This window comes from Colius striatus, chromosome 4, assembly GCF_028858725.1.
Source record: "Colius striatus isolate bColStr4 chromosome 4, bColStr4.1.hap1, whole genome shotgun sequence".
NCBI classification, from domain to species: domain Eukaryota; kingdom Metazoa; phylum Chordata; class Aves; order Coliiformes; family Coliidae; genus Colius; species Colius striatus.
Window position 1 is genome coordinate 16852095 of NC_084762.1, and position 23369 is coordinate 16875463.

Consider the following 23369-nt stretch of genomic DNA (forward strand, 5'->3'; position numbering starts at 1 on the left):
GTCTGGGGCAGAGAAAGTTGACGCTAGGGTTAGAGCATCCTCCCCACAGCTCCCTCAACCTGTCCCTGTCCTCTGGAGGTGCCACACCAAAACTCAGGGTGGATGTGGGCTGCTAGCTAGCTACCCTTTGGCAAGACCAGCCTCATGGCCACCCTTTTGCTACTGAGTGTCCCCATATTTCAAGCTGGAGCTCATGTCCAAACAAGCCAGGCAGTGCTTGCGTATTCCTCAAGTGCAAAGATGCCTCTGGAGTGGTGGGGAAGAGAGGGAGGAAAGCAGTCAGCAAGGTCTCTGTCCAGGGGAAGACTTGTGTCTTCCAAGGGACTTCTCAGGAGGCTGCAGCAAATGTAGAGCAAGCAGAAAGGGCCTTTTAGCACACCAGACTTGCTGTGGGGGTCAGGGGAGCCCCCAGCCAGAGCCTGCTGTGGGGCAGCGGGGCTGCAGGGACAGGTCCTGCTTGGGTCTCCACTTCACGGCCCCTTTCCAAAGCCTGACCTCCAAAGCCTGGGGCAGACACAGCCAAAATTAGTATCACGCCGAGGGCTGGCACGCGATAGCTTTGACCCTAACGATCCCACTGGGAACACAGTATTGTTCTGGCCCTATTAACAATAATTTACATGTTGTCTAATGGCTCAGGAGGGAAAAAATAAAAATAAAAAGGGTGGCAGCCCCTGAGAGAGCAGAAGAGGAAATGGGAGTGCTGCCATTTTCTTCTGAGAACTGGCAAAATAAGGTGGCTGATCTTCGTACAGAGCCAGAGGTAAAACTAGTCATTGCAAAATTATTTAATATCTAACTTAATCATCCAGCCTTTGCCACTTCAAGACAGGGTTTTGAGAACCCAGGCCATTTAGCTATACCAAAGACCTCTTGTCAAACCAGCCTAGTAGGAGCCTTGATCATGGGAAACTTACTCTAGTGGGACCTCAGATGTCTCACAAGGTGCTGGTGACAGTGACCTTTGGTGATGAGGAATTGCTCTCAACAGAAGGGTCTGAACTACAGGGACAAGGAACATCTACACACAGCATTTCTCCATCATACTTAACAGCCTTACATACAAAGAGCAGTCAGTAACACCAAGCTGTCACAGTTCCAACCATTTATATTTTTTTTGTTGAGACGAGTTTCTTTAGGGATCAAAGTGTCCTCAAAACCAAACAAGCTGGCTGTCCATCCCTTCCAAGAGAACAGGTAGTTTATTCCAACTGTCAGCGACTACAAACCAAACAGCTCCTCTCCCACTGTCAGTTTTAGCTCTAGGCCAGTTATTAAAATTAAACAGTTTTGTTTGTGAGAATGATGTATTTGTGTCTGCAGGGTGAGAGAGAAGGGAGCAGTGGCGGGGGGGAGGTAAGAAAGAGAGACAGTTTTCTAAAACAAACCCTAAGCCCATGTACACAGCCTAACAGCATGCCAGTGCTGCCTCTTCCTTCCTCCCATTAAATTGCCACAGAAGTCCCAGCCTGCAGGATGCACTACCATGCCCCTACTATCCTTCTCGCTGGGCTGGTGAAAGCAAAATAATAATTAAACAAAAAAAAAAGGCAGAAAATTCCTATTGTTTGCAAAATAAACACACCATCCCCTTGTGAATCAATCAGCTTCAACAGAGATGGATAAAGGTACAAAAAAATGTCGTCACAGCTTTCCCCACCACCTGTACCACCCAAACTGGAAAGCAGAGGCAGGAACCCCCCTCTCTTATGGTCCTGAAGCATCAGGGAGGTTCATCAGCTAGTCCCTGAGGCTCAGGCACAGCTTTACTAGCCAAAGCTGTACAGGATCCATTTCTGAAAAGCTGTTGTGGTGGCTTCACCACCCCTGACCCACACAGGCACTGCCAGAGGGACGTCTGTAGCAGCCCTTACAGTGAGGATGCCAAGAGAGGCTAAGGAGCACTTTCCAGGCAAAACACAAGGCAGCCTCACTCCAGTTTTCCACTGCTGGACAGTTGTGCCCAACCATCCACTACAATCAAGGCTTTGTATGATGCTTTACAGATCCCTTGTCAGGTCTGCCTACATGCTGACTGCTGTATGAGGCTGGATACTGCTGGGTTTAGCATCCATACTGGAAAAAAACAGGTATGACTCCAACCGGGCAAGGATTTAATACATTCAGTCCAGAGCTAAATACGCAAATTTTCTACTGCAGGAATTTTTTGCAGACAGCCGTGAGCTACTGCAGAAGCTTGAACAGACTCCAGGCCAGTTCATTTCCATGCAGCCTTGATTGCCACCTGACATTTCAAGCCACTGGTTTTATTTCCTCCCTTGCTGGTGTGTCCTGCTGCTACGCTCCAGCCTTGCAAAAAGCAAAGTCTTTCCCTTGCCCAGGCTTCATGGCAGGCCTATTTATTACAGATTTGGGCAACAGAGAAAGGGATAGGTCAAGCTGTAACCTGACAATAACACGGGCATTAGGCCTCCTTCTCAGTTATATCCAGGACCTTTTGCATCCAGCAGCAGACTGGGGATTAGATATTTAGACAGTGATTTACTGTGACTTGCCAGATGACTTCAGGAGAGAGGCTTTGGATAAGTCTAACTTGAAGTAAAATTTGCAGACACTTGGAGCATGATGTAGGATTTGCCTCTGTTATGAACAAGGGAGTTTTTACTTCAGATTTTTTTATTGTCATTTTTTACTTCAGCTGGGCATACATTCTTGAGAAGTCAACAGATTTTACTCACCTACAATACTGACCAACTTTGCTAATGGAAATGCCAACTCATTTACTGCTCTACTTCAACCTGTCTTTGAACCATTTTTAGTTCAAAAGATTAGAAACAGGGTCCTCTACTACGTGTCTGTAAATACACGGTCTGAATCTGTGAGGAAGATTTTTAAGAAAGGAGTTCTTTCTTTAAGAGACAAAGCTGTTATTTCATTGCAAAGTCATGCTACAAGTCTGTCCCCTACCACAGAGGGAGGCATTTCACTGGCCTTCTGTCCAACTTCCTACCTTGACTTTCCAGTGCATCACACAAGTCACTCCAGAGCACGTAACAGGAATTTTGTCTCCTAAGCTTCAGTTCAGCAAGACAGTCAACATTATCTTTGGGTTAAGCCCAAAGGCTTGACTACTACTCACTTTTTTTTTTTAATGTTTTAAAATTGCTTTTTCTGCTTATATCTAAATACCTCATGAAACTTATGAATGGAAGCAGAAGAATCCACATGCACGAAGATAGTCTTACAAGTACATATAATACAGCACCTTCCTCTAGAGTGCTACAGACAGCTTTTACATTTGGTGGGAATGGAAAAGGAAGGACAGTTTTCTTCTTGAAACATTGGAAGAACTGTGCCGATACAAAAAGGAAAACACTAACATTGTCAGTTGCAGCTTCTCGCACTGCTTTTCCTAAATAAAAACCAGAAATCAACAGCTGAAACTGATCTGTTTCCATCACAGGCATTGCTAAACACAACAGTGGGGCTTAAAAAGTTTAAGCCTAATTTCCATTTAGCTTTTTCTTTCTCTCTTTCTTCTACGTCCTCTCTCCACTCAAATCTCACCCCCAGGTAGTTTCACAGTCTGACTCACTTTGCTGTTTCCCAGGCTAACGAGCTCCAGCAATGACAAAATTTAATGCTACAGATTTGAATTTTATTCTAAGCCACAAATTACCATGACGGACATTTTGTTCAATATTGTGCCTTGTATGAGTTCTTTTTGCTTTAATTAAGAATCATCAGCCCAACCCACCATAGCATGGTGAGCAACAATATATTTCCTAGACCTGATGTGCTGTATAGTTCGCAAGAATACCAATTTCATCACTGGGTTAACTGAAAAAGAGAGATATTAATGATTTGTCCCATGTCCTACCATGTACTCAGTGCTAGAGCCAAGAAGAGGAAGTTCAGTTTTGACTCTCAGTCGCTTTCTCGAACAACTGCGCAACAGCCTCTTTCAACCACTAAGTGGGAAAAATGGGGCCTTTTCTTTTTGATTGTACCTGGCCCTTGTACAGAAATTACTCACTGATGTACCCTGAAACCCACTGAGTTGCCTTTTCAACCAAGGAAATGGAACCATCCTTTTTGTTCTTCCATAAAATAAAACAGCAAGAAAATGACGTATGCACTGAAAGACGCTATTTCTTTTAACTCACTCTAAATGGGGCAATTCCTAACAGATCTTCAGTCAGCAAATTCAGGGATGTGGGCGCTCTTGGCAACACAGCAAGCACAATTACAATTACCTTCACAGAACACATGCAGAAGTAAGGTTTCCCCGGATGGATGAGAGTGGCAGGGCATCCATCCCAGTATCCCCAGTCATCAACGAGCACCAGGTGTTCTGGGGGAGAAGCAATGTAATAGATAATTTTGACCTAGCATTCCCCGGAGAAAGGTTTATCCTCAGCACCTGGTGATCTCGTTTCAGCAGCCAATGTTAAATTTACCCCAAGGTGTATGACAGCCCTTGCAAGCAATTTTATTCAAATGTAAGTATAGATGTTTTCCTTACCCTTATAAATATCTAAACCTTTCCTGAATGCAACTTAGTACTCCCACTCACAGCTCTGCCACAAAAACAGCTCCCAAAGGTTACTCATGCATTGCAGAAAAGGCTGTTTTTCTCTCCTAGTTGAAAACCTGTGGCTTTTTCATTTGATCTTATTTTTCTTGCCGCATATACAAAGTAAACATGGCTACAATTGTCCAATTAAGTGCCTCTTCCTGTTCCTATTGAAGTCAGTGGCAACACTGCCTAAAATCAGATTTGTTTTCTTACTCATTAACTGTAAAATCCAGAAACCTGCAAGGAACTTTCCAGCGAGGGGGATTTAGCAGGGTCTATCGATAGACAATAATTCTGACAGTAAACTAACATCGGGATAAAAGAACGGAAAATAAATTCCAGACTTCTAGATGCATTTGGAAAAGTTATCCAGTTTCATAGTCCTCCAGGAGCCAAAAAGAAAAAAAAGTCAAAAAAAAAAAAAAGCAAGCCATCAGATTGTTAATGAGACTGAAAGCCAGAGTAAAATAAAAATCCCTCAAATCTGTCATCGGCATTTGTGTTTGCCAAGAAGGCCTGGATGTTATCCTGCTGGGGAAGAGAAGATTTATAGCACCACACACCTTCATCCATCCTATTATTATATATATGAAATGGAAACTAAAACAGCCCGGTACTGCCCTCAGAAAAAACATAACAATCGGTATTTTGCTGCCACCGAGTAACATGTGTTGTTATTATTATTATTAAGTCCACAGGAGAGTACCCATGAGGTGTTCATAAATGAATTAGTTTTAAAAAACCAACAAACCGAGCAGAACTGGGCTCCATCCTCCCAAGGGCATGAAAGAAACCAAAACAGGCCTGGGAGGGAGGAGGGAAGGGCCGGACCCGGCACGCACCTTGACTGACGGCCGAGCAGCAGCTCCAAGGGCCATGTCTGGCACCCAACGCCCATCACCAGCAGTGGGGATGGAAAAGGATGGTCAGGAAGGCCTGTGGAAAGCCAGGGACTGACAGGCCTCCATGATTCAGAAAGACAAACCAGGCAAAGAACCAGACATCCGCCAAATACACCGGTGTGCATGACGGGAGCGGGCAGCGTGCCTACCAGTGCAAGATGGGAAGGAAATGCCATATCCAAACCAAAAAAAAAACCAAATCACTTTGCCACAAAGAGTTGCCATTTGATCAGACCTATTTTTTATGGCTACTTGACTGCCAAGGCCACAGACCCAGACCCTAGGCCAGGAGCGAGCGTACAAAACCACAGCAGAGGTTTCGGAGTGACGCTTTAGCATCGCTCCCATTTCGACAGCCACCTGCCTCCACCATCCAAGGTCCAACCCACTGAAGAATGACCCTGTCGTCAAGGACGCCTGTATCAGGCACAAGGGCTTCCTGTTTGCTGGCGATGCCGTACAAAGTTCCCGTGCTGCCTTAGCAAGCCCCAGCATCTGGCCGATGAGAAAATGCTTCTGCTCCACGTGCAATTTCACACATCATTGCATAGGTCTTGTGTTTCTCCTGCTAGAGTCCTGCTTTGCTATCGGAGACACGCTTGTGCCTCAGCAGAAACATTCAACTGGATTTTCTTCATGGATTACTGACGCTGAATTTCAAGCTACATACTCAAAACCTAAGCTACTTACTGCCTAGCAGAGCTAACGTAGCAGCCCGAGAGAGGCCCGTGTAAACGCAGGCACAGAACTCACTTCTTTCTCAATATTGAAAGTAAAATCAAACTTTTTAATAGGATTGCTGTTTGAACTTGTTCTTTGCAAGATCAAGGCAAATGCCATCATCTCCATTGCCAAGACCCCTATTTCTGAAATTTTAAAGGTCACAGTCAATACATATAGGGTTGGGGTTTTTTTTTAACAAAAACACACCAAAAACAAGACTTCTGAGATAATATGGAACCTGTCATTGCTGCAAGTTACAGAGAAAGCTATTACAAACTAAAGGGACCAGAGAATCACATTTTCTTTCTGCCCTGGCTCTCTTGCTCGCTTCAGCTCAGACCCTCTGCAAAATGAATTTCTTGCTCTTCAGCAACAGCAAAAAGAAAAATATTTTGATAATATTTTGAGAATTTGATTATAAACCCACAAAGCCACAAAAACTGGCAAAGGACCTAGAAGGTGTAGCACTTGAAACTGCCAATTCATTTATTTAACTGAGTGGATTTCAGACAGTTTCCTTTTACCAGTCAAACAGTGACTTGGGGTTAGCCCCGCTGGGGATTCAGTCGTTACAAGGCCTCATGTCGACAGTAAAACTAAAAAACCCCAAAGCGCCTCTGCTCCCACACGGGCCATCCGGCTCCGAGGAACACTCCATCTCCTGCCAGATGAGCCACACGCTTCTGCTCAGGACTTGCAGGAGAAGCAACGTGCTGTGCAGGAGGGTGCCTGGCTGAGCTGCTGGGAGGCCAGCTCCAGAGCCCACAAGGGATGAGATTTCAACCGTTGCTCCACGCAGGAGCACGGGGAGGCCCCTGCGACGCAGAGATACCCACTACCTCTAGCACTGTCCCGGAGACAGAGGCCATCTGCCATCCCTTGCCTTCATGAGGGGGCTATGGATTGCCGTGGGGCACGGCAGCTCTCTGGGCTTCCTTTCCAAGGTGTGCCACTGAGCAAAGAAAATTAATGATTTACTAGGGAAAAAAAAGAGGAAGCTCGGTGATTAGGGCAGTCAACTCAGGAGAAGGGAAACCTGGGGTCTAGTTGCTGGTCCAAGGAAGCGTTTATGCATTTGGCTGTAGACAGCCACCTGAGAAAACACATCAAGACAGCAGGAATTAGACACCCCAGTTCTTCCTCTTCCACCAAATGGAACCTCATCCCTGCAGGAGAAACCCTGTTGTCAAAGGGAAGGACACCTCAACAAAAGCAGCAGCTGTCTGGCAGGCAAGGCCTTCTGCGATGTTGCAAATGTGTGGGTGTAAACCCCAACCCAGGCTGAAGAAGTTCTTGTATGCAAACCTATCACTACCTCGGGAGAGGGCTTTAACCGTGGAGCAGCCACAAAAAGCAGGGGGTCATCCCCTCCTATGTTTGCACATGAGTATGGCACGTGAGTGACAACAGCTGGGCCAGAGGATGCCTGTTGCCTTCAGGACACAGAGAGTCTTGGGAATGGTGTCCCCAGCAGCTCTCCTCTCTCAAGGCAAGAGCAGCTCCCAGCTGGCTGGGGTGAGGAATGGGAGGAAGATGGGGACTTCTGCCACCGTTCTGGGCAGGCAGGCACTCAGAGGATCCAAGTGCTCACATTCCACCTCAGGTCCTCTTCAGACATCTAAATCATTCCCCACATCTGGCCTTAACTCTGGAACAGAATAAAGAACTGCAATAAAAGAGCAGAATCGGATGAAACCGCGCAACTATGGCATTCCTGGTTCACATGTAAATACTGTCATCATTTGAGATGACGCTTTCTTGGCTGAATTCAACACGATGCTACTTCTCTCACCTGCCCTTCTTTACATTTGTTACATCAAAAATGCACCTCTCTATGTGCTTATGATGATGCCAGTGTCTCCTTCTGGACTTCTCATGCTCTTGCTTTTTCTTGAACAGCTCGGGGACGAAGCCACACATTGGACTAGAAGTACCCAGCGCTCAGCACAGCTCCCCATGTACATTCAGTTGTGTGCCCAAAGAAGGAACCAACCCATCACTGCAAGACAAGCACTGTTATTTCCCCCACAGCATCATGCCCAGTGCTCCCCATGTCAAAGTCAAAAGTCACCAGGCGTAGACAGCCCGCTGCCAAGCCAGTCTTTCTGCAGCTCAAACACCAGGCTCTAAAAACTGAAACGAAGCCATTAAGTTGTCAATCAGAAAACATACATTACACCCAGTACCACGAAATTGCAGAGATGAGCTAGTTCTCCTCTTATTTCTTTTGTAATGCAATTAAGATGTTATCAGGCCAAAGTACAATATTGTGGTATCCTGGCCGATGTGGAAATCTTTGAAAGCTGCATTTATTTGCCACCAGAACCACAAGCTAATAATACAGCCTCCATGCAGGCAGTCCCCATCTGTTGCTGCTTCTAAGTTTCAAACAAACCCATGAAGCTGTGTACTGTAAGGGTACTAACAATCCCCAGACAACAGTGATGTCTAGTGCTTAAAATTTATATTCCACCAGCTACATCCGCTTCCAACTGTCCCTTCAATACACTGCTTTCCTCCTCATGACATAAAGAATTCACACCCTGAAAGTACACTGCCATCTTACAGAACCGATTCCAATGAAACGGATAAATAAGACAGACACGTCACCCAAACTTCAGACCTGAGCATAAGACACAGGCCCAGACAAGAGACTCAAAACACTTGCTGCCCAAGTTATCTGCTGCCGTAACACATGCTTGTGACTAACTCTGATGTTCTCTTCTCTACTGCTATAGAGCCTCTAATATTATTATTACTCCACGACATACCAGGGAGCCACAACATAAGGGAGGGGAAGGCTACACCAGCTGGCACTCCTGCATGTTGCAGCAACCTGCGTGACAGAGAGATCTTGCAGGCAGGCATTCGGATATCCTACCAGGCGGTGCATCAAGAAGAGTGTGGCCAGCAGGTCAAGGGAGGTCCTCCTCCTCTACTCTGCACTGATGAGGCCTCATCTGGAGTCCTGTGTCCAGTTCTGGGCTCCCAGCTCAAGAGGGACAGAAAACCTCTAGAGAGAGTCCAGTGCAGGGCCGCCAAGATAATCAGGGGACTGGAGCATCTTCCTTATGAGGAAAGGCTGTGGGAACTGGGGCTGTTTAGTCTGGAGAAGAGACTGAGGGGGGATCTCATTAATATTTACAAGTATATAAATGGTGGATGTGAGGAGGCTGGGGCAGCCCTTTTTTCTATTGCACCTAGTGACAGGACAAGGGGTAATGGGATAAAGCTGGAACACAAAAAGTTCCACTTAAATGTAAGAAGAAACTGTTTTACTGTTCAGGTGAGGGAGCCCTGGCACAGACTGCCCAGAGGGGTTATGAAGTCTCCTTCTCTGGAGGTCTTCAAAAGCCGCCTGGATGCGTTCCTTTTCAACCTGATCCAGGCGGACCTGCTTTAGCAAGGGGTTGGACTAGATGATCTCTAGAGGTCCCTTCCAACCCCTACCATTCTACGATTCTAACATGATGTCAGCTACTTCGAAGAAACCATTTATGATGCTGTGATAAGGTTCATATGTGGGGTGTGGTGCAGGTGACAGCTGAAGACCGAGTGCATATATTAAAGCGTCTTCTTCCACTGACAGATCCTGAAAGCTAGAAAAAGAAGAAAAATCTACCACCCAATGACACGTTTGTTTTCTTCTGTCTCAAGAGAGGATTCTAAGAGCTGTGTTTGCAACTTCACATTAGTCTTTTGCTATTTGTAACTGGCTAGAAGATTTTGCCCGTGGTTAATAATCCCATGGCTCAAAGGTACCAGCCATTTACCGGACAGACAGGCAAAAAGCCACCTTGGGGCAATATTTTGCACATCTTCTTCCATGTGTACATTACAAATAACAAGCAGCAGTAAATGGCATCACATGCATCCAGCCTCTGGAGGTTTTGTTTACAGGAAACCTCAATAAACAACTACACAGCTATTGATAAGAAGCATCTTTTCCATTTAAAGGCAGCCAGTGTTTATAGTCCGAGTTTCTTGCGTTCCTAACCATCGAGAGGCCGCTCCAGCACTCGCCTCATCTGGCCAATCACACCTGGTAACACCTGTCTTTTCACATTCTCAGTTTTATTCATTATTTATGTTTCTCTTTACAGAATACACCCACAGGACAATACATCTCCAGCACACTTACAGATTTGATCCAAAGCTCACTGGAGTCAACAGAATGACTTCATTGGCTCTGGAGTGAACTGAGGGCCCCAGCTCTGCAAACAGGCTTCCAGCCTGAGGAGGGACTTACGCACAAGTTAGGCATCCCAGCCCAGAAGTGTGATCACAAAATCCCTAACCCTTTAGCTGCTCGTCCTCTAACCAGCCAAGGTCTCCAAAAGCCTGAGCTGTTTGCAGAATAGGGTTTTTTTCCCCCCAGTTGTTATCTGTTTCATTAAAAAACAAAACCAAACAAACACCGATGAACCCTCTGTAGTGACCCATGAAGTAGAGGATCAGAGTACAGGTTTCCCTCTCCTAAGTGTGGTCCCAACCACAAAGTGTTGGAGTCATTTTATGTGTGTGTCAGAACATATGTGCATCTTTATATATATATATATATGTGTGTGTGTTTACATGTACATAAATACAGACAAACGCACACACACACATTTTTTGCTCCCCCTTCTGGCCCCATGGATCTTGATTTGTATTTTTCTTCTCTGTGGAAGTAGGGGAGAGCAGGAGAACAGTCCTGCCTCCAATGTGACTTGTAGCCAGAGCTCTGCAGCACTCATCTCGGAGGTGTGCAGCATGGATTCCTGCTGAGAAAAGGGCCCTAGAGCCTTACTCCCTTCAATTACAGCAGGATGTAGATGTCCTCTGGATCCCCAGACATATATACCCTTTAGTCAGGTGGGTTCAGCAGTGGCAATGCTGCATCTTCATTTTTTAAACGGAGATGGTCCATTCGGGTGATGTTACCAACCCTAACGCTGACATAGCAAGAGACCCAACGCTTCACAAACACCAGGCTTGCACACCATGTTAACTGGGAATCGTATGCTTTACATTCCTTCAAACATGCCTCTTAAAGTTGTGCTGTGGAACTGAGTCAGCTCTCTGTATTTCACAGGGGACCAGACCCAAAATTTCCAGTGTCCTACCTATCTGACCTCCATTTCCAGGTGACTTACACCAGTTCTCAGCCTATTCCTAAAGTTTCTTCTCCAGTATGACTGTTGCCATTTCTTTTTCCAACATATTAATATCACAAGCTTTACACATACAACACGTTTGGTTTGTGAGGGAACGTCTGGGACCACATTTTGTTACAGTATATCAATTAATATGGGAGAAAAGGAAAGAAATACCCCTCCAGTTTCAGTGTGGTTATTTATTTTGGAAAAAGAGAGAGAGAAAGGAAAGGCTTTCCACTGACTAACAGTGTAAAAGCTGTCCATTTTCCACACGTGGAAATCTTCCCTTTCTGGATGATGCCCCAGCCTGAGGTGGTCTGTCCCCCAGAAACAGAGCCACTCATCAGATCACAGCAAATATTCCCTTTCCAGAACAACCTCACAACCATGGCTTCCAGCACCTTTGTCTCATCTCGAGACAAAGACAGAATTCTCACACTAGACATACCGTATACCATAAAACCCCACTCCAGTCACTACCAGCACCAAGGGCCACCTGCCTGCCCGTAGCCTCGGGGTCCTGCATTGGCCGTGCGCCTGCCTTGGCCTGTCCCCTGTCCCAGGCAGGGACACACGCCTGCGGTCCCTGCAGCCCCCACGCCTGGGATCTGCTGCCACGGGCCTGTCCTTGGCGGCTGGACGGGCACCACGTACCCTTTCCCACCTCTCTGCGAGACCCTTCCATGGCAAAGGCCAGTGCTGCCATCAGCAGAGAACGCTGCTAAAGCAGGTAACGCTGATGAAGAGGGTGCCTCACTCACCCTTGCTTGCTCCCAAGCTGTAGCTGCTCCTGTGCCTCCCAAACCGCTCCACCGTAACCCCGTGGCCAAGCGAAACCCGACAGCTGGCAACAGGCCTATGCTGCTCTGGCACACGCCAAGTGCAGATGCCTCCCCTCCGACACACCTTTCACTCCCTCAATACCAACGCAACCCCGCCAGCACTGCCCACCCCACAGCCCCACCAGCCGCAGGCATGAGCGATCGGGGGACGTACCCAGCCTCCATTGTCCTGGATCCAGTTGTGCAGGTGCCGGTTCAGGTACTCGGTCATCCAGGCGGCGATGCTGTCCACGAGGGGAGACATCTCCCGGTTGACGCTCTCCACGCACATCACGCCGCCGAACTCAAAGAAGGCCACGATCCTGCCCCAGTTCACCCCGTCTCGGAAGAGCTCCTCCACCACCGCCACGAAGCGGCCCCTGGCCGTGAAGGGCGTCAGGTGCAGCTGGCCGGACATTTGGGCAAAGTCCCTCTGGTAGCGGCGGGAGAACTCGTCTCCCGCCTGGCGTAGGGTGAGGTGGACGACCTGGGGCGCGGGGTGCAGCCCCTCGGCTGGGGGCACGTGGCTAGCAGCAGCCGAGCCAGGGGGCTCGGGGTGCGGAGACACCAGCCCAGTGTGATCAGAGGAAGTCCCAGCAGCAGCAGCAACCGCAGCAGCAGCAGCAGGAGGAGAGAGACCCAGAGGCAGGGGTCCCCTGTCCTCACCGGCAGCCCACTCATATCCCCTCTGCGAGAGTTTATAGTGGATGTACTTCAGCACTATCTCCCGGTTATCGTAGCCTCTTCTCCCCGGGTGAGCCATAATTCCCAAGAGGAAGCAGCAAGAGGGAGGGAGAGAGGAAGAAGAGGAGCAGGATGAACCCAAAAAAGTAAAGCAGCCAACGATAATAAAATTAATAACACCAAAAAATTATAATCCAGTTACTGTATCGGACACGGTTTCATTCATGGTGACGTGGGGGAGTTCTCGGAGGTACTTTCTGTCTTCTCAGTGTCTCCTCCTCGGTTTGAGATGCACGGTATTAAATAGGGATTAAAATGCTGTAAATACTTTACTTCCAGGTGCACATTTATTACTTATTATAAATTTACTTTAGGATCATTTCCTCCTCGGTGTCGAAACACATCTTAAAAAGTATTCTACCGACTGAAAATCAGGTGCATTTTCCCCTAGGTGCTGAACTACCACGGACACGCAGGAACACACACCGTAAGAACTGCAATTCGATACGATTTGCTTAACAGCCTTGGATGAACGTTAATCCAACGCACTTTAAGCTAGAAACCTCAACATTGCTTTTTTTCGTTAAGTTACACAAACTAGATTTCCTCTGTAAAGTACTTACTTGGACTATAAATATGTTCCTCTGTCAAGTTTCCTCTAAAAAGAAAAAAATTAGCAACAACAAAACCCAAACATGACAAGTCTTCAGGAACGTTGGATGCTGGCTGCTTTGATGCTTCAAGTCACCAAAGGGGATGGGAAAGGGACCAAAAAAAAAAAAGAAGAAGAAAAAAATTAGATTAAAAAAAATCTCTACGATTTCAAATGTTTTTTCCCAGACTCCTGTTTAACAGACATCTCCAAAGATGTGTCAAAGCTCAGAAAATCCCGCCTGGCAGCCCGGGAAGGCGAACGACCCCAAAGAGATGGAAAATCCTGGAGACCAGATGAACCACATTTGAATCCAAGCTCTCGCCGAAGTGCTCCGTTTTTCCCTCCAGTGCAACGTACAGACATAGGCATTTACGTAGTTTCATTCAGACACCGATCGCAGGAGCCCGGTGCATCCACACACACGCATGCACACACCGAAAAAAAAAATACGTTAAAAAAAGGATGTATTTAGGAAATTAATTCTTTTTCACAAAATTAATGGAAAATGAAAATAAAAATAAAGGCGGCGAATTGCTTTTGACTGTGGCTCCGGGGAGAAATGCCATTTCCCGAGCAGCTTTGTATCGGAGGAGGAAGAGCCGCTGGCGCTGCCGCGGCGGGGCGCGGGCCGGGGCGCGTGTGCGCTGGGACCGGTGCCGATGGGGACCGCGGCCGCGGCGCCGCTGCCCGCCCGCCCGCCCGCGCACCCCGCCGGCTCCGGCTCCGGCTCCGGGCGGCTCCTCCGGGCGCTCCGCGCTGCTGCTGCTGCCGGCGGCGGCTCCGGGCGGCGGCGGCTCCGACGGGCGCGGGCGGGGAGCTCTCCCGGCAGCGGCGGCGGCGGCGGGGGAGCGGAGCGGAGCGCCGCGGCGGAGGCGGGGAGAGGCGGGGAGGAGCGGAGCCTGAGGGGGAGGCTCCGGCCCCGCGCGGCGCAGCCGGGCGCGGTGGTTTCCTAGAGCTCCGCCTCACGCTTCATTCAAGAAAAGGGGGAAATGGGGAGGGAGGGGGAAGGGGGGTGTGCTATGAAAAATCAAACATAAAAAAAAAGGGGCGGCGGGGGGAGGCGAGAGGCGAACAGCCCCGAGCTGCCCGGGCCCGCCCTCCATCGCGGCGCGGGCCTGGGGCCGGCGGCGGGGCGGCGGCGGGGCGGAGCGGCGAGGAGCGGAGCGGAGGAGCGGAGCGGAGCGGAGGGGCGGCACTCGGGACGCCGCCCGCCCGCTGCCGCCTCCGCCGAGGAAGCGGGCGGCAGAGGCAGGGAGAGAGGCAGGCAGCGCGGCGGGCTGAGAGCTGCCGGCCGCGCCGCTTCGCTCCTCGGCTGCCCCAGATTTATTTGAGGAGGGGGGAAAAAAAAGCTGTTTGAGAAATGAGAAGCGAGGTTAAAAACTAGAATCACCCTTTTAAAAAAGGAAAGCGGCCCGATGCAGGCGCGCAGGGGCTGCAGGCTGGTCGGGGCGGCCCGGCAGGCGCTCCTGCGCGGCCGCGGAGGCATTGCGGAGCCGGGCACAGGCCGAGGCCCTGTTTGCCGTCTCCCCGGCGGTGCGAGCTCCGCACACCTGCTCCGCACTTGCCGCCCGGGCGGGTTTCAGGCGCCGAGTTGGATTTTAGGGCATTTTTTCGGGAACTAGACTCGGATTAGTCCCAGTGCCTGGCCCGAAGACTTTGGTTTTTTAGTTTGAGGAGGGGGTGAACCGACCTGTTTGGAGGTGAGATCAATCTGGATCTTGACTAAAGGACCAGAGTTAACCTTCATAGTAGGTTAAAGCCAGTGCGCCGGGAAACAGCGATGCCTCCGTCCCGCTGCTACCCCGACAGGCGACCTCAGGGCAGGGATGAGCGATACTGGCACAGCCCCTGCTGAAATGGGGAGCTGTCCCAGGGTAAAGCCAAGTGAAACGGGAGCAGGGGATGCTCAGCACCTTTCTCTGCTTGGTATGAGGAGAGAAACGAGGACGTTTGATAAATCCTGCCAGCTTTTGTTGACGTAAGAGTGACTGGGATCATAATGTCATTCATAAACTATCCTGACCTTATGAGGAATCAAGTGCCTGAATAAAGCTGTGAATGTGAGTTTGACACGGGGACATGGGAAATGAATGTGTGCTGCCCTCCAAACCTCCCTTTTCATGGCCACATTTGCTTCACGGTTCGTGCCCCGTCACGCGTGATTCCCAGGCTGGCAGCTCGCCTGCTGGGGGAAGGCGCACGGTGGGTGATCGGCTTTTGCTCCATCCAGAAGAAGAGCGGATCCTGGCACCCAAATGAGAAGGATTCCCCATGAGCTAGCAGAGTTCCTTTGTGCCCTGGGTGATGCAGGGATTTGTTTCGAGGCCGCGCTGAGGAATCTGTATCCAACGTGTATAAACCAGTACCTTTCCAGATGTTCAAAATGTTTCATGGTTCTAGCGTCGCTTATTTTAGGGGGGCAGGAGGCGGCGTTCGGCACCGTCCCCTAGTGTCAGCATTTTCCCCTTCCCAGCCAGCTCTCCTCCCTCCTTTCTCCGTCTCCCCTCTGTCCCTGTCTGCCCTCCTCGCCGGGGTACACACGCAGCCCCCGACCGGCGCGACGCTCCGTGGCGGGGCGGGCGGGCGGAGCGGCGGCGAGCGGGGGTCCCCCGGCGGCAGCCCCTCCCTGGCGGGCGGCTGTTGCCACCCAGCGGCCGCTGCTCGCCGCGGGCGCGCCGGCGGTGGCGGCAGCCGGGACCCCCAGCCCCGGAGGCTGCATGTAGCGAAGGGCTCTCCCCGCTTCGTACACGCCTGGGGAATCAGGGAGGGTAGCGCGATGATCCCTTCCTCCGCCTCGTATTCGCTGCCGCCCGTCGGTGTCTGAAAGACTCGGTTGTGTAAGAGGGACGGAGGTTGCCGGAGAGCAGGTGAAATGAGGTCAAAAGAAGCTGGGATGCTCGAGGCAACCATGGGATAAGGGTACTACCCCACCAGGGCACGGTGAAACTGGAGTGCAAACACACCTCAGAGACCTCAGAAAAGAAGTGAGAGATTGCTTCCGATGGCAGAAATGTAGCCGAGGGATCTGTCAACCAAGTAAAATCACTGCCTTTATATTCCTGCACCAAAAGAACGAAAAAGGTCTCATTTGAATACAGAAAGTAAGCTGACATTTGCATGGAACATGATATGGTTTAAATAGACTCCTAGAATCACAGAATGGTAGGAGCTGGAAGGGACTTCTAGAGATCATCCAGTCCAACCCTCTGCTAAAGCAGGTTCACCCAGATCAGGTCACACAGGAACTTGTCCAGGTGGGTTTTGAAAACCTCCAGAGAAGGAGGCTCCACACCCTCCCTGGGCAGCCAGGGCTCACTCAGCTGAACAGCAAAGTTTTTCCTTGTGTTTAAGTGGAACTTTCTGTGTTCCAGCTTATGTCCTTTACCCCCTATCCTGTCACTGGGTGCTACAGAAAAAAGCGTTGCCCCATCCTCCTGACATTAGGTGCCTGTGAGTGTTGATGAGGTCCCCCCTTCAGTCTTCTCCAGGGTAAACAGCCTCAGATCCTGTAGCCTTTACTCATAAGAAAGATGTACATACAAATGGAACAAGTGATACAGAAATTGAGAACAGCCATAACCACCTGGGCTGTGGATTCAGGTTCTCACTGTGATAGTGGCTGAATCTAATGCAGTTGGTCCCACAACTGGAAATACATCAGACACAGATGTTAGGTGCCACAGGAGAAAATTGTCTGGGTAAGCTGCACAACAATGTTATAGCAGGATTGGGTTTAAAGCCTAGAAGATAAATCAGTGTAGGATTGATGCAGAAAACAAAGATGAATATAAAATCAACGGTCTCTTCTAAGGAGAAACTGAAAATATCACTGAATTTGCTCAGTGTATTTAAATGTATTTTGTATGCAGAAATGGGAGTAAGACCAACTAAACGAACAGAGCATACTGAGAGGATATAATTAACCATTAACCAGTAACCATTTTGAGAATTCATAACTGTTTTCTGATATAAATGGGTACACAGCAAGACTTTGGAATGGATTTGCTAAAGATGCCTTTCCCCCACTACCTCTACATTCGGCACTCTGCTATAGGAATGACAGATCCCAGCCTTTTTCAAAGTTTAATAGGAAAATGGTGGTCATGGTTCCCAAGAAAGCTTCCTAATACCAAACACAGCTGAGACTGTACTAAAAAAAAAAGCAAAGCACAAGGCAAAATCCTAGGAACTGTTTGCTTTAAGCAAGAGTAGTAGGGATGAGTCACTGGAAACAAAAACTATGCCTTGAAGAAGGACAAATTTGGACTATAAAAAAAGCAAAACGAGGTGCATTTAAACGGTCTTTCTTGCTCTTGATTTAACACATCCAATGCATTGCATCTGACCTGTGTTTACAGCTGTAATTGAAGGGAGCTGCATCTTAAAACCAATTATAATGCTACCTGAGCGAGTGATGAGCATGTTACAGTGTCACAAACCTGCTTTTTACCTTGCTTGTTTGTTTGAGCTCAGTGGGATAAAACAACAGTTAAAAAGACATCCAAAATAAAGGCAACGTGTCTGTGGGGGCAGATAGAAGAAACTGGCAAGAGAGGCTCAGGGTTTATCAAGGAACATGGTGTGAGTACATAAAATCAGCTAAGAAATCATTCTGGTGCTTCTAGGTAGCAGGATAACGGGGAGACTATTCAAGATCTGAGCCTACAGAGGCTTCTGCACACACATTTACCTTTATGTGAGCTGGGCCACCAAAGTTAATCAGATCAATAAGAATTAGCTGTATAAAGAATTGGAACTGATTAACAATACAAACAGAAGCTCGAGTGAAAAGGAAAAATAAAGCTCCTTTGACAATTAGAGAGGCAGCAGCATCAGGCATTGGTCAGGTCTGGCAGTGTCAAGGGCAGATTATTTTCTCAAGATGGCTTTCTTATCCATGCTTGGGCAACTGACCAAACAGGCAGGATCCTGCAGAGCCTGCTGTTTCTCTTTGAGAGCTTCCCAGGTGCCTCATGTACAGTAGATGCATTATTAACAAACGATCTTGCAAAGTTTGTAATGCCTGGCAACACTGAACTTCCTGACAACCTGAAAGTGGACACCTTTCTCCTGTACCTTTGTATTAACATCAACAGGATTTCAACAGCAACCCTGGTTCCTGGTGACCTGCCCACCCTTTTATTTCCTTGGCCTGTGAGCAGCCAAGTCGGAGAGAAGCGAACGATTGTTTAAAGCCCTGCCTGAGCAGGCTTGAACCAAGAGGGTGTATCTCTGCATTGTGCTACAGCACTCAAAGTGAGCAAGGATATTGCCACTTGGGTTTTTTTTTTGGCTGAAAATCTGCAGAGGTTTTCTGTTCTACAACAAATCAAAGCCAGAGAAAGAATCTCAACAAAACCATAAAATCTGTAACCCTAAAAGAGAATTTAGAGTGGCATAAGTAAATACAATTATAGCAACTAAAGTGACCTTTTGCCTTATGGTGTTCTAGCACAGTTTAAATACTCATTTTATTGAGAGTCTGCTAAGATTGGGCCCAGGGGTGAGGAATTTGCATGTATGCAAATTAGCAGGCTGCTCCTCACACAGCCAGTGGCTCTGTTAACACCTGTAAATGCCAACAGCCCGGTAAATGCTGATTAGTCCAGCATTTAGTCTACGTCCAGGTATTGGTCTGTGCCACTCACAGCTGGGTTTACCCCTGTCCAAGGCATTCAGTGCCTCTCCTCTCCACATTAGCACATTATTTGCTCTGCGTGCCTTTGTGCTTGCAAGAGCTTTCTAACTTGCCCCAACTAAAACCAACCACCAACCACATGATCTTTCACATTTGTTTCTGTCCATGAGACCACGATACCCACAGTACCGTGCTGAGCTGCATGAAATGCCTTGAAAACAACGCTCTTCTAGAGACTTGTATACATGCACGTAATCCTCTGCTATCAGCTGCACACCACAGTTTATTGCTAAGGGTGGCTCGTCTGTTTTGCTCAGTGTGTTGCCCAGCATTGCTATCCAGCATCTGTCACATACTATGCTTTAAAAACACAGTTTTCTGCATGTAAGAAGTATAGGGAAAAGTAGCATGGATGCACATTTTCCTCATTTTTAACCAGGAGGGTGGCAGGTTAACCTGAACAAACTTCTTCCGCCTGCATTCCTGAACTGGGAGGTTGCCTTTCATCCTGCCAGTGCTGCAAATGCTGCAGGTGTGGAGTGGATCTTTTTTGGCTGGACGTGCCCGCAGAGCAGAGAATGCTACTGTAAAATGCTTAAGGCATGCTCAACCTGCAATTATGGTTTATTTCATGGGGCTTAATTGTGCTCATCAGGAAAGACAGCTGGATGAGATACTCAGATAATATCCCTAGGGTCCAACATAGCAAACACCTCCTGGCTTTCAGATCTCTTTTACTGTGTTCGTCCCTCATCTTCACTTCTCAAGACACAGAGGCCCCATGGTGTGGATAGAACGGGGGCAAAACATCTGCCTCCAGCTCTGGCAATGGTGGGGAATGGAGCTAAATCCAGTGGGTGGCAGGTCACCAGTGGTGTTCCCCAGGGCTCAGTGCTGGCGCCTGTTCTGTTTAACATTATCAATGCTCTGGATGAGGGGATCAAATGCACCCTCAGTGAATTTGCTGATGACACCAAGCTGGGCAGGAGGGTAGACCTGCTTGAGAGTAGGAAAGCTCTTGAAAGGGACCTGGACAGGTTGGAGCAATGGGCCGAGGCCCATCCCATGAGGTTCAACAGGGCCAAGTGCTGGATCCTGCACTTGGGTCACAACAACCCCAGGCAAAGCTACAGGCTTGGAGCAGAGTGGCTGGAAAGATGTCCACTGGAAAGAGACCTGGGGATGTTAACTGACAGCCAGGTGAACATGAGCCAGCAGTGTGCCCAGGTGGCCAAGAAGACCAATGGCATCCTGGCTTGTATCAAGAAATAGTGTGGCCAGCAGGACCAGGGAAGGGATTGTGCCCCTGTGCTCAACACTGGTGAGGCCACATCTCAAGTGCTGTGTTCAGTTTTGGACCCCTCACTACAAGAAAGACATTGAGGTGCTGGAGCATGTCCAGAGACTGATAAAAAAGCTGGTGAAGGATCTGGAGAATAAGTCTGGTGAGCAGCTGAGGGAACTAGGGGTGTTTAGTCTGGAGAAGAGGAGGCTGAGGGGAGACGCAATCACACTCTTCAACTAACTGAAAGGAGGTTGTAGTGATGTGGAGGTCAGTCTCTTCTCCTAGGTAACAAGTGATAAGACAAGAGGAAATGGGCTCAAGTTGTGCCAGGGGAGGTTTAGATTGAAGAATAGGAAGAGCTTTTTCGCTGAGAGGGTTGTTAGACGCCGGCACAGGCTGCCCAGGGAGGGGATGGAGTCACCATCCCTGGAGATTTTTATTTAAGACATGTAGCTCAAGTGCTGAGGGACATGGTTTAGTGATGGGCCTGGCACTGTGAGGTTAGTGGTTGGACCTGATCATCTTAAAGATCTTTTCCAACTAAAATGATTCTATAAATCCTCTTTGACATATCTACTTTGCTATTTGACAACAGGGTCTTGTCTTCACAGTATCTGACCTGTCCCATCACCTCTCACAAGCTACCAATCTATTCCCGTGACTTCTGCAATGCTACCTATGCCTGCCTTTCTTCTTTCTGCTGTGGGAAAAGGACCTGGAAACCAACTTCCTAGTTGTAATGGCAGAAAAGCAAAGGAGGTGGTTTCAGCACAGAGGAACAGGAAAAGGGAAGAGCTTGCTGGACAAACAGGACCTTCCACATCTGATCCATAAACTTTTACTACACCTGTTAAAATTCCTCAAAGTAAAAAGCATTTGAGTAAATGCTTTGAAATAGACCAACACACCTCATATCTTAAGTACTTTCTCTGAAGCACCTCTTAGCTTTGAAAAGGACATTCCCCTCAGTTGCAAGTTGCCTAGAACACTAAAAATTTGGCTTTAGGCTTATTTTCATCTATATTATTTACAGCTGGTGGCTTCACAGATGTAACACCTTATTTTGGTCAAGGGAGTTGATTCTCAGTGCTCAGTACTATGATTTAGTATTAGTCATTTATGTTTTGCTTTCACCCCTTGTGTTTATTTACATTGCTCTAGCCACACTACTGCAGAATGAACTTCACAGTTAGAACTTGAAAGGTTTAAACTTATCATGGGGATTCCCCTTCAAGATGAAAACAAACTTGTTTTTGACTTAGAAAAAAAATAAAGCTTTTAGACTGGCTTGGAGGGGAGCTTTGGTATGATATTCCTTCACATCAAGGTTTCCCCAAAGAGCAAATCTGCCTGGTCAGCTTTATCACATGCATCCCCCAGCCCCTCCTCTAGGAAATCTTTGAGGTTTGAAAACACACATACAAAAGGAATAAATAAATAAATAAAAGTATTTACACTTTTCTCTTCCTTCAGTGCAAGTTTCTGTCCAGAAGCTTAACAGTATAATTTTCCCCTCACCGCACACCACCAACAATGGAAGATTAGCACCGTCTTCTTTTTTTTTCAGCAGTTTAGTGCATCTAGGTTGAAAGAAAGGAAATAAGAAGCTGGGAGGTGTGGCAACGCAGACACCTCATTTAAAGGGCTCTGACTCTGGTGAGAGTCTCCCCCCAGTGACAGAAGGAAGGAAATTACTTCAGGAGGTTTTAGCACCAGCTTTGACAGATAATGACACACTCCCCTCCCTTCAGCGTGATAGGTACTAGCTGGGCACGGAAAAACTCAAAGAAATGGAGCTACCAGATGATTTAGCCTTGTAGCTGAAATCCAGTTACAAAAAGGAATGAAGAGCAACCTACCTTGGCCTGCTATTTTTACGGTAAAAGAAAAAAAACCACCAAAAATCGGCAGCTCCAGTTGCAACGTGGCTTTTCAGGAGGTTGGGACATCCCTTTTTTCAATGGTATCCAGCAACACGATAAGGGGTAATGGGATGGAGCTGGAACACAAGAAGTTCCATTTAGACATAAGAAAAAACTATTTCACTGTTCAGGTGAGAGAGCCCTGGCACAGGCTGCCCAGGGAGGGTGTGGAGGCTCCTTCCTTGGAGGTCTTCAAGACCTACCTGGACATGTTCCTATGTGACCTGATCTAGGTTGACCTGCTTCTGCAGGGGGGTTGGACTAGATGATCTCTATAGGTCCCTTCCAACCCCTACCATTCTATGATTCTTCCATTTCAAAACATTCAGTCTCCTACATTCCAAGGTGAACACCAGCCCCTCAGCTTTAAACCATGTTTTAGATAGCAGATACTTTCCTGACTCCAATGTTGATTTTATCCGCCTGAGAATTTAATAAGGATGTGTCTGTAAAAGACTGAACTTCTGCGATTTTGGGTTTGAGAACAAGTCTCTTGAGGCTCTTTCTCCCCTGCTACTACCTTGGAGCTAAGCAATCCATTCAGCCCTCTTACCATGGAGCTGAAACATAATGCAGTGATTTTCTACGCAGCTGCAGGCTCAGTGGTAGTACAGAAAAAGTCGGCTACCCCGAACTATTATTTCTAATGTTTTCCACTGGAGGAGAATGAGCATCACTTGGCTCATCAGGACTGGCAAGCACTAGTTTGTCTACTGGCAGCACCTCCTGCAATAAAGGCAGATTTTGTCAATTTAATCCCACTTTTTGTTATGGTTTGATGACACTGGGTCTGCTGACAACATTTGGTCAAATTCTTTACATCCTTCACCTGCCGTACACCTCTAAACTGCTAACGTGGAAGGCTGCATTGCCCCCTCTGCTGTCCTATAAAATTAAGAGGATCTTGCTGAACTAATCCCAAATGTAAAAGGAGAGAAACCCACCAAGCACTGCTCTTCACCCCTTAAAAGAACTTAAAAGTTCCAGGCTTTGTTGATTCTCCTTTTATTTTGAGAAATATAAAATATGAAAACTAGTTTTACAGTTCTGGCACAAAAATG

At 47.9% G+C, this 23369-nt stretch overlaps 1 protein-coding gene across 2 annotated transcripts in view; it reads right to left on the reverse strand.

Annotated features, from left to right (window-relative positions):
- The window catches only part of BCL2 (BCL2 apoptosis regulator), a 96127-nt gene extending 82011 nt beyond the window's left edge, over positions 1-14116 (reverse strand). Inside the window, exons 1-2 of one of the 2 annotated variants that reach the window (XM_061995944.1) lie at positions 13432-14116; positions 12300-13086 (exon numbers count right to left, since the gene is read on the reverse strand). In XM_061995944.1, the coding sequence (XP_061851928.1) occupies positions 12300-12887 (588 nt within the window). In that variant the 5' untranslated portion in view covers positions 12888-13086; positions 13432-14116. Of the gene's footprint in view, positions 1-12299 lie in introns of both variants that reach the window. The other variant, XM_010198083.2, reaches the window with a different exon arrangement.
- Between the last annotated feature and the right edge of the window lie 9253 nt (positions 14117-23369).